This window comes from Agelaius phoeniceus, chromosome 2 (assembly GCF_051311805.1).
Source record: "Agelaius phoeniceus isolate bAgePho1 chromosome 2, bAgePho1.hap1, whole genome shotgun sequence".
NCBI classification, from domain to species: Eukaryota; Metazoa; Chordata; class Aves; order Passeriformes; family Icteridae; genus Agelaius; species Agelaius phoeniceus.
Genome location: NC_135266.1, coordinates 103,188,228 through 103,203,910, shown reverse-complemented (window position 1 = coordinate 103,203,910; position 15,683 = coordinate 103,188,228). Strand labels below are relative to the sequence as shown.

The 15,683-nt window shown below is 43.6% G+C and overlaps 1 protein-coding gene across 1 annotated transcript in view; it reads right to left on the bottom strand.

Moving 5' to 3' along the window:
• CYYR1 (cysteine and tyrosine rich 1) overlaps positions 1-10,675 on the bottom strand; it is a 29,596-nt gene extending 18,921 nt beyond the window's left edge. The window contains exons 1-4 of the mRNA XM_077174682.1: positions 10,585-10,675; positions 10,469-10,522; positions 9,331-9,444; positions 8,095-8,200 (exon numbers count right to left, since the gene is read on the bottom strand). Coding sequence (XP_077030797.1) covers positions 8,095-8,200; positions 9,331-9,444; positions 10,469-10,522; positions 10,585-10,675 — 365 coding nt within the window. The remainder of the gene's footprint in view (positions 1-8,094; positions 8,201-9,330; positions 9,445-10,468; positions 10,523-10,584) is intronic.
• Between the last annotated feature and the right edge of the window lie 5,008 nt (positions 10,676-15,683).

Genomic DNA, 15,683 nt, shown 5'->3' with positions numbered 1-15,683 from the left:
GGCAGGAGAGATGTAACAAGGTGTGTAACAAGTAGCAGAAGCATAGTAGTTTTGCAGAAGAAATTGTTATACAAGTGCTTGTCTTAGAGAAACAAAGCTGATGTTGCTCTTTAGGGAATCAACCATGTATATTATTGCTTACAGTCATCAGAATATTTATACTATTGGCTATCCAGACTCATGCTATTCTAGCCTGACAGTAAAAATATTATAAAAGCTATGTACACTTTTAATAAAGGTTTCCAGACACACCACATCTGGGGACTGTGCCTCACATGTTGCATCTGGGCTCACAGATTGAGAGAGGGATTAACAGCCTCCATTCCAAACGTCTCTAAATTTAAATTTTTTTTTCTTTTTTTTTTCAAAGCAACTGGATTAACTAATTAGTCCCACAGAAAACACAGGAACACTCTTAAGCAAATATTTACTCCAGTACAGATATTTTTGTCCCACCAGGACCAAGGGAGATGAGATAGTACCCTTAGACCTGTCTCATGGCATAGGAGTGGCATCCTTGGTGGTACCAGAAGCATGTCACAGATCAGGCAGTCTGAACTGCCAACTTAACAAAATTAATTGGACTGTACTGCAAATTTTCTGAGGTACAAAGTAGAATTATGCTTTCCCACTTTGGGGAAGGCAAGTGGTAAATGAAAGAATAGAGTGATGCGAAGCAAAAAGGCAAATGGTACAATAAGTACAAAGTAAAAAAGGGGAATCTAAGAGCAAGTACATTGAAGAACCAAAGAGGCTAATAAAAGAAAGAATTAATTGAGCCTCTCTGTGCTGCTGAAGATTTCTCCTTGTGCTTCTCAAACTTCAAAGCTAGTCACACTCAAAAGCCAAGCTGAATCCAAACGTCCTGATTCAACAAAACACATCATCACTAAGAGTGGAACTTGTTTAAATGTCGCATGGGGTCTCCAGCACTGTCTTGGGGTGCTTTTCTGTTCCCTTACCATCTGCTCTATGGTTGCTGTAGCTTTAAGGTTGGTCCAGGGGAAGAAGGGAGCCTTGGGGGCTCCTGCACAGGCTTTTTCAAAGCCTCACTCCCCAAGTGGCCATGGTGCAGTGAGGACGGTAGTTACTTTGCTGCTTAGCTAGCTTGGGTTTTTGTTAACTTAGGCAAGAAGTTGGGTTTTTTCCCTTTCCCTGGCCTTGGAGACTATAGCAGCAATCCTTCCGTGGCCTTTGTTTTTGTTTTTTTTCCTGGACTGTTCAATCTGGGTTGGTCCAAGGCCAGAGGAAACTATCAACTATAACTTTGTTTTGATTTTCTTCTTATATATGTTATCACAGAGGCATTACCAGCCTCTCTAACTGGCCAAGTTTTGGCCAGCAGCATGTCCATCTTCAAAGCCATCAGGGATTGCCTCTGCTGGGCATGGTAGAAGTGTTCAACACCTTCTCATAGAAATCACCTCTGTGGCCATTCCACTACCAAAAACTAGGCTGTGCAAAACCAGTATAAGAGGAAACACTCATTCTAGAGTGATTTTCTCCTGAACTTGTCTCTAAACTGAGACAAGCACTTAAGGGGAACAAGGAAAGCAAGAAAAGAAAAATTAGTGATAGTATGTTGGACCTGGCAGAAGCAGCAGAACACCCCGAGTCTGGTATGTGACATCAGCTGAAACAGAAGGAGCTGGGGAGAGAGGCAAGAATTAACAGGATTTTAGGAACCAACAATCTAGATGATGCAATCAGGTCTAATCCTGATGTCAAGCTAATGAGGCTCACTGACATGTCTATAGCAATCAGAGTTTTTATGAGCAGTGGTGCCCCACCTCTTGATTGTGCCTCAATTTTCAAGCAACAGCCTCACTGTTTCTCATCCTTTATATGGATAGTTGTCCTGGTTTAGGGCCAATGTGGAGGAACACCTCTAAAGGGGTTTCCTCTAGAAAGCAAATTCAAGTGGTCCCTCTCCCTACTGGTTCGGGAAAAAGATTTCCTGGGAGAAAAGTGGAAAAAACTGTTTATTTAACAGGCAAAGCATTCACCTGCTCAAAAAAATGAACAATATTAAACAATAAAACCTCTTGCCACTCCAAAAGAGATGACAGACTCAGAAAGTCCTCTTTATGGGCTGTAGCTCAGCTCACTCAGTCTGTTATCAGTCCCTCTGGTGCTGGAAATGCCACAGCCCAGGTCCGTGAGCTGCCGGCGCTCTGCTGGGTTGTAATGTCACCATCTGCTCGTACAAGCAGGGGTCGTGATGGTTTATTAACTGATCTCAGAGTGCAAAAACAACACAGAGGGGATTTCAGTATCAAAACAAATGCACCTTTTTCTGAGTGCCCACAGCAAATGTGATGGAAGGATTAAAAAGGAGATAAAGGATAGAGAGAGAGAGAAAGAGCGGGGGATGTAGCTACCAATGGAGAGACAAATCCTCGTGGTCCAGCCAACAGATCTGTCCTGTCACATTGGGGAGAATCTGAAAGTCTTTAGTTAACTCAGGGGTCTGTTACAGTCCTCCAGGGGAGGGGAACAGGTACAGGACAGTGGAGAATAAGTCCATTGAGAACAAGTACAGACAGTCCAGTTCTGAAACAGGAGAAACCAGTCCCAGCAGTGAGCAGGACCCATTGTTTCAGGACTGGTTTCTATGGGAAACCAGTCTTGGGCCAGTGAACACACCTGCAGGTAACACTTGGCAAACATCCTGCTTCAGCCAGCCCAGCACTGCTGTGTTAGAATTATGGGGGTCTCAGTCTCAGTCCTTGGGAGGGCTTCAATCTCCAACCTTGATGACGGTTGTGAGGCAAATGAGAGAAACTTCAGACCATCTCTTACATGGGTGTTCAGCGCAGAGCAAGTTTAAACAGTTCCAAGAAAAAGAAAAACCACAGTGCACGGAACTTCTCTGCCTCAGCTAGCTAAAACTAATTAAAGCAAAGGAGAGCTCTCTCTTGCTGTCTGTGCTGCAGACATCACAGTCCAGGAGAAGGATGTGGGGAGCAAGTGCAGTTTCTGATAACTGCACTTCTCTCCTCCCCTTGGCTCTCGGAACCATGCAAAACTTATTGAGGGGCTAAACAGACAAAAGTGCAAAATTTATTTCTGGGGCAGACAAATGGAGATGTAAGCATCATAAAGTCACCCTAGGATAACAGTTAACATTCCAAACAGGAAATTTGGGACAGGCACACTTTAGGAATAGGACAGCAATGTGGGGGTGATAGGAGTCAGTTCCAGACACCTGACACAAGAACATGCAGAATGTCATGGTTTGATCACCTGGCATACACATATTCCCACCACAGAATGATATCCCATTATGGGAAGCCACTATATTTTGGCCACATGACAAAAACACATCCAGGCAAAGACTGAAAAAGGACTGATGGAGAGTAGGAACACCAGCTGAGTAAGGTGTCAGCTGTATTAATTAGCAAATAAATCACTTGCATATATGAGGAATTATAATCATTGCACAAGAGCAAAGTACCACCAGGAACACTAAAAAAAATTTAAGACTTCAAAAGAATGGAGGAAAGCAAAACATTACCATGTATAATGAAGAAACTAGAGAAAACAGGGAAAACTATGAAAGTGTTTCATCATACAGTTCAATTTTTAAACTTCTTGTACAATTGGATCCAATGGACAGCCTACACTCTGAGTGGCTTTTTTTGCAGTTTTGTTATTACATATTTCAGCTACATTTGTCTGTCTGAACAAAAAACCCCATGATTTATCAGTCATGGAAAGGCATTTTTACTTTTTTCCAATGGCACCCTCTTGTTTACAGCACTGAATAGAAGGTAAAGTCGATACAAAACCCATAGAGAAAGAGAATAAAATGACTGGTGTAGATGGATTAATGGAGTAATTTAATGGATGTATTTCCTGTCATAAAAAGGCTCTTGCACATTTCTTATGACTTGCCAGCTTGTGAGTAATGAAGTATGTGATCTTCTAGCTACTTAATTATTGTAATGTTTCTATAGTTGGGTTTTGCTTAGGAGTTATTTAATAATCCTTTTTGTCACATTCTATTTCAACCGTCCTTTATCACATAGATAATTAAAAAGAAAGAGATTTACCACTTCTCTTTTTCTGATCAGAGAACTCATTTGGATAAAGTAACATACATGCCTTCATGTTTTCTAAGCCCTTAATCTCAAACAACAAACATCAGTTTAGAAACTGAAGGTTATGCTAGACTCATTACCAGATTACGTGTGGTATGAAGAAAGACCCTGTTGTAAACAACAGCCTCTGAGATGCAGAGGAACAGATAAATGAAATCCTTCCATTTCAAAAGAGCAATTTAATGAAGTTCTTTTTCCTATTTTTATCCCTTCAAAAACAAGGTTCAGGAGATTTCAGAGGAAAAGGTTTTCATTAGTAATGAGCATCTTAGCAGAAAGCTCATAGATTTAAAGCACAAAGGCCCTTTATTGCTATTTAATTGTCAAAGGAAACAACTATATTTTATTTTTACCTTTTCCTCATTTATTAATTGCACAGAGAGCTGTTTCATTTAGCATATTTAGTTCCTTACAGAATCAAACTCAACCAAATAAAAATGTAAATCCTGCTCAAGCTGTGACAGCTCAGAGTACTGGCAAACAGTTAAGTCTGAGTTTAAATTCATCTCCAACACAGAAGTCATGATCACATAATCTGCTTTTCCTAGCCTTATAGCTGTGCTGGATTTCTACAGAGGAACACCAAGGCTGCATTTTGGATTGCCTTTGGATTGCCACACTGGCATTCTGCACCGTGCTTCTGCTCAGCCTCAGTGGACACGGGCAGAGAAAGAGATGATCTCTTTCCCAGATTTCTAAAGAGCTTCACATCTTTTTAATTGATCAACACCACACATGTGTGACAACATTCACAATACAGAAAACAGCTTCTTCTTTCTTCCCAGAGGACAAAAAGTTGTTTTGGATCACCAGCTGGCTTGAGAGAATGTAAGTCTATGAAAGCTGACAATTATCAACCCAGATATTTGCCAGACAAGGATCTCCCTTGGAGAGTTTCAAAATAATTTCTCCTCTCCATAGCATTCAAATGACACTTACTATACTTGGTCCATGTAAAACTATGGTAAGTCAGAGAAGACATAATTTCTCCAACTCCTACAGCACTGTACCAAGGAGATGATCACACTGCAACCCAGCACAGACTGAACCAAGGAAAAGTGTGAGGAGCAGTGCAGATGGGCTGTGATGGACTGACCATACCCACATTCCCCACTCCCTCTGCCACTCAGGGTGGGGAAGAAGAGGAGCTGGGGATGGAGGAGTGAAATTGAGCCTGGGATAAAGCCTGAGGGAGGAGGGGAGGGAAGGGGAAAGTTTTCAAAATGAGATGACATATTTAAAGAAGACATGTCCTCATCTGCTTTTAGGAAAAAAAAAATCTGTGACTTAGTCATGCAAAATTTCGGGTCAAAGGAACATAACAACTGCTGACTGATCTTCAAGTCTATGCATTGGAGTATTTAGCCATAAAAAGTCAGAATTATCAAATGTCTTCTTCAAGCTGTGTTGTGGCAAACAGCACTTGCAAGAGCCTCCTCTAGGATTCAAATCCACCCAGATACACACAAACCCTTCCAAATGTGTCAGAGCCACTCACACTCGGCTCTAATTCAATATCAATTTACATTTGTTAAACAAACATACCAAAGACAAGGTGCCAGCTTGGTGCTGAAGGCATGGTTACAGCATTTCAGCAGTCACTCTAAAGAACCCCCTGGTCAAGGCCTTCAGCAGGCCCTCTACATCAGGCTAGACAAATGCTAGTGAGCTATGCACTCACAGGAGTGAGAGATTAAATCCACTTGTTCTACTGGAAGCCTCCTTCATACAATGTGATGTCCTATGCTCTTGTGTCCATCATTCCTAACCGCACGTGGTCTGGAACAAGGTACTCAGAATGAGAAACTCCTTTGATGCTTGTAAATGGAAAAAAACAATTTTGAAATGAAAAAATAGAAAAACAAGTCAAAGCAAACATTCACTCGGTGATCAGGAAAAAAAAATCACTTGTCATTCTACAACATCCATCTTAAATACATGCTTTGTCATTTCCAGATGAATTAAGGATTCTGGTGTTCTACCATAATTTTATTTACTTAAGCCCAGGAAGCATGTGATATGTTTTAAAAACTGTGGATCAATTCTGTATTAAAATACCATCACTCCGCCTACTCCTTCAAAGTGCTATAAAATATACTGATGGGAACACTGGAATATTCCCCAGGTACCATGGCTGAAACAAAACTTGCATCAGAGGAGTCATTCTAAAAAAAAATAAACTATCACCTTCCCACTCAGTCTTCCCCAAGTACCAGGCAGTCCATATGCCATGTCATTTTTATCCTCTCTGGTTTTAGTCAAGAATATAAACCTGTGATAGATGAGTAATGCAATGACTGACTCTCACAATTAACAGACAAATACCGTGTATATAGGTTAAGAAAAGTTTTATAGATTTATAGTTATGTTGTACCCCCTCACGTTGTTATCGAGGGACAGCTGGGGTTGGGACATCTGGGAGGGCTGGCTTGTCACTATGGTGACATCTGACCTCCAATCAGGGTCTGAGGAAGAGATCTCCACCACTGGACAGTGAAGAAGGGGTGGATGGACAGAACTTTGGGAGGGGTTAAAGGGTTAAAGGCAAAACCTCCATTGTGTGGGCGAGCACATGGTGGGAAAAATCCTTTGCTCCTGGCACTGAAATATTTTCTCTATTCAGTCTTCTGTTGTATTTTTTGATAAGGTTTAATAAACCCTTCTAAAATTATTAAAAGTAAGTAGCCATTTCTCACAAACCAAAAATAAGTCACAGACTGTATGCTAAAGGCTAAGGAAATTACTAGTGTAATTGATTCAACAGAAAATAAGATGCTCTGTCACGAAGAACCACATTTTATCTTTCATTTAGGTTTGCCCTTGCACATGAATGTACAACTTGTGAGATGTGATGTGAAAAATGCATGTATTTTATGATTGGCTTTTCACAAATATTAAAACAAATATTATATGTCTTGTGTTAGAAAGTAATGCTGTATTAATTCTCTTAAGTAGTGGGATAATATAGTTTTAGGTTATAAAAAAGTGTTAAAATAGAACTGTGCTATGTAGGGTATTTTTTTTCTAAAGAAAGGACTCGCAGGGAGATAGCAGCCACAGGACACCTAAATCTTTCAGAGAAAGAGAATTTATTGCCCCATTGTCAGGAGAAACGAACTTCTTCCCGCCTCGCTCGGGGTTAGGCTTATGAGGAAGAAGTTGACACTGACCAGACAGAATCCTGTGTTTGAATGGAATTTATGCATCATGTATGAGGTGTATGGATATGCAACAGGCTGTTGTTTTTAAGGGTTAATCCTCTGTTATCGTGTGTCCTTTTTCGGGCTTATGCTGCCCAGAAAAAGGTACCTGGACATCTGTAACTCTTTGTTCTTATTGTCTCATATTGTCCTAATTCAAATTGCCCAAATTATTATTACTCTAATTGTATTACCATTTTATTACCATTAAACTTTTAAAATTTTAAAAACAAGTGATTGGCGTTTTTCACACATGACTCAGACTATTCTCACCTAGAATCTGTTCAATAAATTCCACCAACAGCCAAAACATTATTTAACAAAAACAAACAAGTGAATAAAAGTGAAAATGAAAAAAAAAGTACTCAAAGCAATATGAATTCCAAATCCAAGTAATTTGAATTACTACTCAGTCACTATCAACTCAGTGTGAGAAACCATTTCAACAAAACATACAAGATTTCTATTCACAGATCTTTTCAGCTCAAGCTTGAAACAAAGTTCTCACTATCTCTAAAGCTTAGCTTCAGAAATTATATTATTGTACACAAACTAAGGACAGAACCCACAATTTTAACAAGCTTTCTGGTATGTTTCAAAAATTCACGTAACATGAGACCTCAAAGGAATACCAAAGATTGTTACCAGCAAGGAAAAAAACAAACAAACCTGAAAACAACAAACCGAAACACTGCCTCAGTTTATTGCCAAAACATAGTTTTGCCACAGCAAATTTACACTGACTTCATGAACACAGCACACCTTTTTTTTTAAAGTGCAAATATACTCACGAAAAGACATTCCCAATGTAGGCATAATATGAACAGCAGTAGGGAGCAGTCCCATCACAGCAGTAAGCCTTGCAGTCATTATCACACTGAGCCAAACAATCTTCTGCTGAATAAAAACAACACTCATGATGTCAAACATCAAAATCTCATACAGCACAGCTTTGAAGAAAATGCAGTCTAACAGTTTCATACAATCACAGCGCTGTCCTTGAGGTGTGATCTGACTCTGTAATCCTAATGGCAGCCCATTCCCACTCATTCTGCATTTCAGATTTAGGTGCTTTCCATGGAGTATTCTATAGCTGGCCATATCAGTTCCCCCTTTTACTTAATCCTTTAAAGTGAAAAAGAACATTTTGAAATGCCAAGACACCACAGACCAACTTTTTCCATCCCAGCAAGGAGTCCAGAAGAAACCTGAGTCTGGACTGCTTTTCTTGTTGATCTGGAGGGTGGCAGGAGAGAATGAAGCTGTCTGAGAACAAGCTGTTTCTCCCAGTCCCTGCCCAGTCCCAGCCTGGGGATCCCTCATCCCTTGCCATGTGGCAGCAGCTCCCCTCACTGTGCTCCAGCACAGGGCCATGGCCAGGGTGGCAGGGCAGTGCCTGGCACAGGGGCCAGCAGCGCCCTCCCTGCCCCACTGAGGGCACTTGAGGCCACAAGTGCTCCCAGCCACAATGCTCTGCTGGACCAAGCAATCTGTGAAACAACAATAAGAGAGCTCTTTACAACTAAGAAACACAGAAGAGCAGCTATCTTTTTATTCCTATGAGAAGCTATTTTAACAGTATCTACCTCTTGTGCGGTCATGACATTTAGTGGTTTCAAAGCCCTAAGTCGGGTTCCCCCAAGAAGATGACACTGTACTGCCACTGCACTGTAAAAACATTCTTGGGGATCACTGTCCCCACAGTCAAGGCTTCAGCTGCACCCTGGATAAATTCAGAGAGACTCTGTGCCCCATACACCATCACCCTTGGTGACCTATTTGGTCACATACTGCAGTGGCAGAGACTTGAAATCAAAGATGGCAAACCATGCTTCTGCATTCCCAGTGCACTGTAGCTCCCCTTTCCCAGGCTGCAACTCACTGAGAGGTTCTAATTCTCCCACTGCCATTACTGCCTTTCATCTGTGCTGACCCTTTTGGTTGGTGTGCTGGGATCCGGGCAACCCTTCCTCATCTCGGCTTCTGCCATGCTCCCATTCCTGCCCCAAACAGGTGAAAGTTCCCACCTTGCCCTGAGACTCCTTTGCTCACTGACTCATGCTGCTGACCAATCTCACAGCCTGACTGCTCACAGGATTTTAGCAGGTCAGCTCTCTGAACCTGCTCACACTCGGTCTTCACTTGAAAATGAGCACCAAGCGTGGGCTGAAGAGGGCTGTGCAACACAGCACATGGGGCAGCCCAGGCAGACACACCCTAACCCTGTGAGATGACCGCTGGATTAAAAAAACACATGAAAAAACCCAGAACAACCAACCCATCATCCTACTAACCAGCCCTGCCAACAAGTCAGTCGGGGCAGCCAGCAGGACACCCATCTCCAGAGGGAGAACAGCAGGCCATGGGTAGCACAGGCACTTCTATAGGAAGCAGCAATGCAGGATGACTGCCACACAGGACACCCCACACCATGGCTCTGGCAGGGCTGCCATCTCAGGACACCCCATACCAAGGCTTTGGCACAGCCCTGTGCCAGCAGCTCCAGGCTTTTGCAATGTCACCTCTTTCTGGCATGGGTACTCATGGCTCCAGCTATGCCATGCCAGGACACCTCCAGGCTCTGCCCTGGCAAAAGGGCAGAGGTGCCTTCACCCTTCACATCATGGGTCTATTCTACACGGGTGGGTTCACAGAATCACAGAACCGTAGAATGGGTCAGGTGGGAAGGGACCACAGTAGATCATCTGGTCCAACCTGACTGCTCAAGCCGAATCCTCCTAGAGCACACGTGGCACGGAATTGCATCCAGACGGTTCCTGACTATCTCTTTTCAGGGAAACTCCACAACCACTCTGGGCCATCTGTTCCATTGTGTGGACATCCTCATAGTCGAGTTCTTCCTCATGATCAGGTGTTACTTCCGTGCATCAACTTCTGCACGTTGCCCCCCCTCCCCGCTCCACTGCTCCGGACCACCGAGCCTCTGCTCCATCCTCTTGGCACACCCCCTTCAGATATTTACAGATATTTATACACGTTAATGAGGTCCTCCCTCAGCCCTGTCTCCTCGAGGTTCACTCTCCCTGCAGCCAGAGAGGGGCTCCCGCTCTGCTGGGACAGCCCGGGGACCCCCTTGCAACTCCCTATGCCAATTCAATCGGAAAAGCTTCCACATCGGAGCTAAACTTCGCCGGCCCCGCTCACACCCGCTGCCCGCAGCTCCGCGCCCGTCCCCCGCCCCACGCCCGTCCCGCTGACCTGCCAGAAGGAGGAGGAGGAGGAGGAGGATAGGGGGAAACAACCTCTCCAAGGCCGGGTACCTCTCCGTCCGGCCGCGCCGCCCCAGCCGCTCCATGCCGGCTGCAGCACGGAGCCGCCGTCCGCCTCATGGCGGGGGCGGGTCAGCCCCATGGCGGGGGAAGAGGGCAGGCGGAGCCGGGCGGGGCCCCTCGGCCCCTGCGACCGCCCCCGAGCGGGGCCGGCGGCTCCTGGAGTGGTGGCGGCCTGTGTCTCACTCCGGTCGTCTCTTTTCTGCCTTCCCGCTGCCTTTGTCCTGCTCGGCAGCCGTGGGGTGACCCGGTACCGGTGTCACACCGGAGGGCTGAAAGGCGGCGCCGGTGTTGTTTGCGCCGCTTTGATCATGCGGTGTTCGAGGGGGGCTCCTGCCGTGATTTAAATCGAGATTGTCTTTAAAGTGGGATTGAAACTGTGGTTGTGTGAAAAACGCCAATCACTTGTTTTTAAAATTTTAAAAGTTTAATAATAATAAAATGGTTATAAAAATAGTAATACAATTAGAGTAATAATAATTTGGACTATTTGGATTAGGACAATATGAGACAACAGAAAAAAAGAGTTACGGACGGTCCGGGTACCTTTTTCTGGGCAGCATAAGCCCGAAAAAGGACACACATTAACAAAGGATTAACCCTTAAAAACAATAGCCTGTTGCATATTCATACACCTCATACATGATGCATAAATTCCATTCAAACAAAGGATTCTGTCTGGTCAGTGTCGACTTCTTCCTCTGAATCCCAACGGCGCCTTCGATCCTGAGCGAGGCAGGAAGAAGTCAGCTTCTTCTGATAATGGCGCAATAAATTCTTTCTCTGAAAGATTTAGGTGTCCTGTGGCTGCTATCTGGTGCGAGTACCTCATTCCTTTCTTTAGAAACAAAATATCCCACTTACATAGTTCCTATTTTAAATACAAAAGTTACCTTTTAACTACAAAACTACATTTATCATACTATTAAAATGTTAATACAGCTCTACTAATCAATACAACAAAATACATATAGTAAATATCTGCGTAGAGCCATATAATATGTACTTTTCACAGGTTGTTTGTGACCTGAGATCAGAGGCATGGCCTGTTTGTGCCTCAGTGTGTTCCCAAACCTCAGACAGCCTTGTCCGTGCTGCCCAGCAATGAATATGTTCTGTGACCAGGCCAGAACAATGCTCCTAAGTGCTCTTCAGGAGTGATTTTTGATAACTATTTAAATGCTGCCAAAACTCGCCCCCGTGTAAAAATTTCCACAGATGGGGCCCAGAGGCCAAAAATATTTGCTTTGTGGTCTCACAAATCAGAAGAGTTAGCTCTGACTTCGCATGAACAGCTGCAGGTTGAAGAATGTGCTTTGGAAGGCTGAAATATGCACACAAAAAATGAAAAACATCCACAGGTTTTTTTTGCTCATTAAAGGTTTCCTGCTGTTGGCTGCTCTGAGGGGAAGGCTGACACAGAAACATACAATGAATCTTCTTTCCCAGATAGACCTGCCATCACTTCTTTCACTCTCATGTCTTTGTTGCAAGCATCCACTAGCTGCTCTAATTGAAAAAGGCTCTAGAAGTAAAAGCCAGGTGCAGGGCTGCACCTTTCACGTGCCCCACATAAACCACACCAAACTCACCTGTCCTTGCCTTCTCCACTGCATTTACCATTGATCCTGGAGCCTAAAGGTAGGCACAATTGTTTCCACAGAGGGGTTGGAAGAGGCATAGGTAGCAGCACAAGTAGCTCTTGCTGAATTTTAATCCTTATGACTGCCACGGTGAATTCGGTTGGTAGGCCTATGCCTTGGGTTTTAGCTTTTATATTTTTCAATTCTGTACTGCTTTAGTGTGTAGTTCTGAGCTTCACAGTAGGGGTTAGGAAGCTCTCTTCATTGTGTAGGTAGACAAAACAATTCCTCTCTAGCTGGGGACCAAGGACAAACAATCCAAATCTCAGGCCAAAGAGCAGTTACAAAAGTAGAAATATTCAGCAGCTGGTCCCACAGAAAAAAGTCCTAGAAGAAAATGAGCCGAGCTAGAATTCCCTTTTTTTTTGCAGCCTACCAGCTGCTCAGCCAACAAAAAAATGATTTGTTTTCCTTCCCAGCGCTATACCCGGTCATGTTCTTTCGGTCTCAAAGAGCCAGGATCCACAATAGAGATCTTACCCTAACTGCTCCCACAGTAACGGGACAGAAAAACACTTGGCTTTTTCCTGGGCGCCATGAGCACTCATAAAAACAACCACATGATGACGCTGTCCACTTGAAAAGAAAACAAATTTTTCAAAGGACATTCACCTCGCCTAGCTCTAATCCACACCCAGTGCAGATCCAAGTTGAAAACGCCACTGTTCTCCAATCAGCTTTGTCAGGACAAAAATATTTCGCTGATCTTCTCCTTCCAAGTGCAGACTTGTATTTGCACCACACTCAAAAGGCAACACGAACTCCTTTGTGCTAATAACTCTTGTCACTCTCACCGACTCAGTTACAAACTTGAACATATCAGGCAAAAAACAGCTCACAAATATGTCAGCTGAAAAAGCTCTTGCCGCCTACAACTTCAACCAAACCCATCCAACTGCATCCATCGAAGAGAAGAACTTCCCAAAGCCCTTCTCAAAAGAAGTGGCATACTCTCCTCCGAAACAGTCAGCCTCCAGGGACTGATCCCATACGAAAGTGCCAGAGCACTTGTTACCAAGCATTCCCTGCCCCCAGGCCTGTATCAGCTGCATTCCAAGACCGAGCATGCAGAGTGCTTACCTTGGCCAAAGTAAGGGCAGTGCCAGAATTTCAGAAGACCACCTCTGAGGAATGGAAAGCACATCCCTATTTTGTACTAGAGGATGACCATCTATCCCCATTGGACAGTGTGAGGACCACTGTTCCTGCCTAGGTCTTTTAAATATTCCGCTGATCAAAATAAAATACAATAAAATACAATAAAATGAAATAAAATGAACTGAAATGAAATAAAATAAAATAAAATAAAGTAAAATAAAAATCACTACAAAACCACCATGAACATCTCTGAAGATGGAAGGGATAGGCAGTTCCAGACCAGCCACAGGCTGAAATTACACCTGCATTCACTTAAAAAAAAATTATTTTGATGTTCCAGTTAAATCTGATATCTTTTAAGGACAGTTTGCACACTTAAGGTTATTCCTGGCCTGGTGGCCAGAACACCTTAGCTGCAGTCTTGCTTCACACCATTGGGTGTCATCTTAAAACCACCAGTCCTGGACTCTATAGCTTTATCTAGGCTGTGTTTCAGTCTATTCTTGCTGTGCTCTCCAATAGGAATTTCTTGATAAAGGTGCTGTCCTCTTTTCCCTACTGCTATGAGTATCCTTGAAATTGCAAATGCAGGCAGAGGTCCAGCAGTCTGGGTTTGTACAGTATGGAGCATGGGAATAAGGAGGCTTGTAAGAAATGGAGGCAGAGATTTTATTTGACCTGCAGTAATAGAACAAGTGTGAATGGTTTTCAACTGCAAAAGGATATATTCAGACTAGACATGAGGAAGAAATTATTTCATTCTGAAGGTGGTGAGGCACTGGCACAGTTTACCCAGAGAAGCTGTGGCTGTCCCATCCCTGGAAACATTTCAGGTCAAGTTGGCTGGGGCTCTGAGCACTCTGAACTAGTTAGAGGTGTCCCTGCTCATTGCAGGGGGGTTGGAACTGGGGGACCTTTAAAAGTCCCTTCCAACCCAAACCATTCTGTGATTCAGTGAAACTCACGGTAATGGCAGCAAAAGTCTGGAAATGGCTGCTGGGGAAAAGAGTGTGTTTGGGGCTTTTTTTTTTTTTTTTAATCCCAGATGAAGTTTGTTTTAAATAAACTTAGATCAGAGTGGCCAAGACAAGTCTGTTTTAATCCAGATTACTAGATGGTGGAAAATGGTTTACATGTGAATGTAAAAACCCTTCATGGGTGCCCTGTGCTGTCTGTACAGAATTCTCTGTACAGAATTCTTTCTGTAGCATTTTAGCACCTTGAGCAGAAAAGTTTGAAGCAGACTTATGGCCCTGCTTTGTAGCAGATGGATGCAATGAGAGCATGGATGTACTGTGGGAAAAAAGAGGGGTCAAAGCTGGTGTTTGATTACAGCCCAAATATTAAACATGGGTCGAGATTCCTTCCCAAAACCAAATCAAGTTCGCCTCTGGTTACATCTTTCTAAAGATACATAGAGGTGAACACGAGGGGTACATGGAGAGGAGGAAGGGTGGCTTTTGGGCCCCTAGGAGAAGCACTGAAGCTCATCACCCAGATCCACTACAAATCTCACCTTGGTCAAAACTCTCAGCCTCATTACAGATGGGTCCTCACATGCAAAAAAGAGACTGTCACAGCAGCATGTAGGCATCTCGCAGAGAAGAGGATCTACAGCTCAACAGAGACTCTTTCCTTGAAAAAAGCCTCAAGTTTATTTATGTTTATGATAGAGGTTTCATGATAATAAATCCCCTAACAGTTGAGGTGGGACAGATCACAGGACAGAGAGGCAGGGAGGTATCTCAGAACATGGCATCTGCATTTGTTTTCATCAGCATCCCACTGACTTGGGAAGGAAGAGCCTCCAATTACATCTCACTGTTTCTTGTCATGGAAACAGCTGAACCAGGACCCTGAGCAGGCAGGTGAGGCAGTGCATGCTGGGCAGATGGGTATGTGTTGGACTGCTGTCCCTGGAAGGAGCAGATGGTTGGAAATACTCAAATACATATACAATTTCTCTTTTTCTCCCTCTCCTGGGGGAAAAAAAGAGAAAAAAAAATGGGATACTTCTCTACTTCTTTGACCCTTTGGCATTCAAGGAAAGCTCAGAAGTGCTCCATAGCAAAATGTGGATCTTCCAGTGCCATCCCTCAAACAGAGAGGATGCCCTGAGCACATCTACCTAGAAACAGTGATCAGAAAAAGGAAAAATTAAACAGGAAGATGAAACAGGAAGATCAGGGCATGTATTACCTCAAACTCCCCAAGTATTACTAGAAAAGCACTAGGCCAGCCCAAGGATGTTTGGAAGCCTTGGAGCAAGGATCCTCCTTGACTTTGTGCTTTCCCTCCCCTTCCTTCTCTTATTCTGTCACATTCAATGGTCCTCGTGACTGCCTGGAT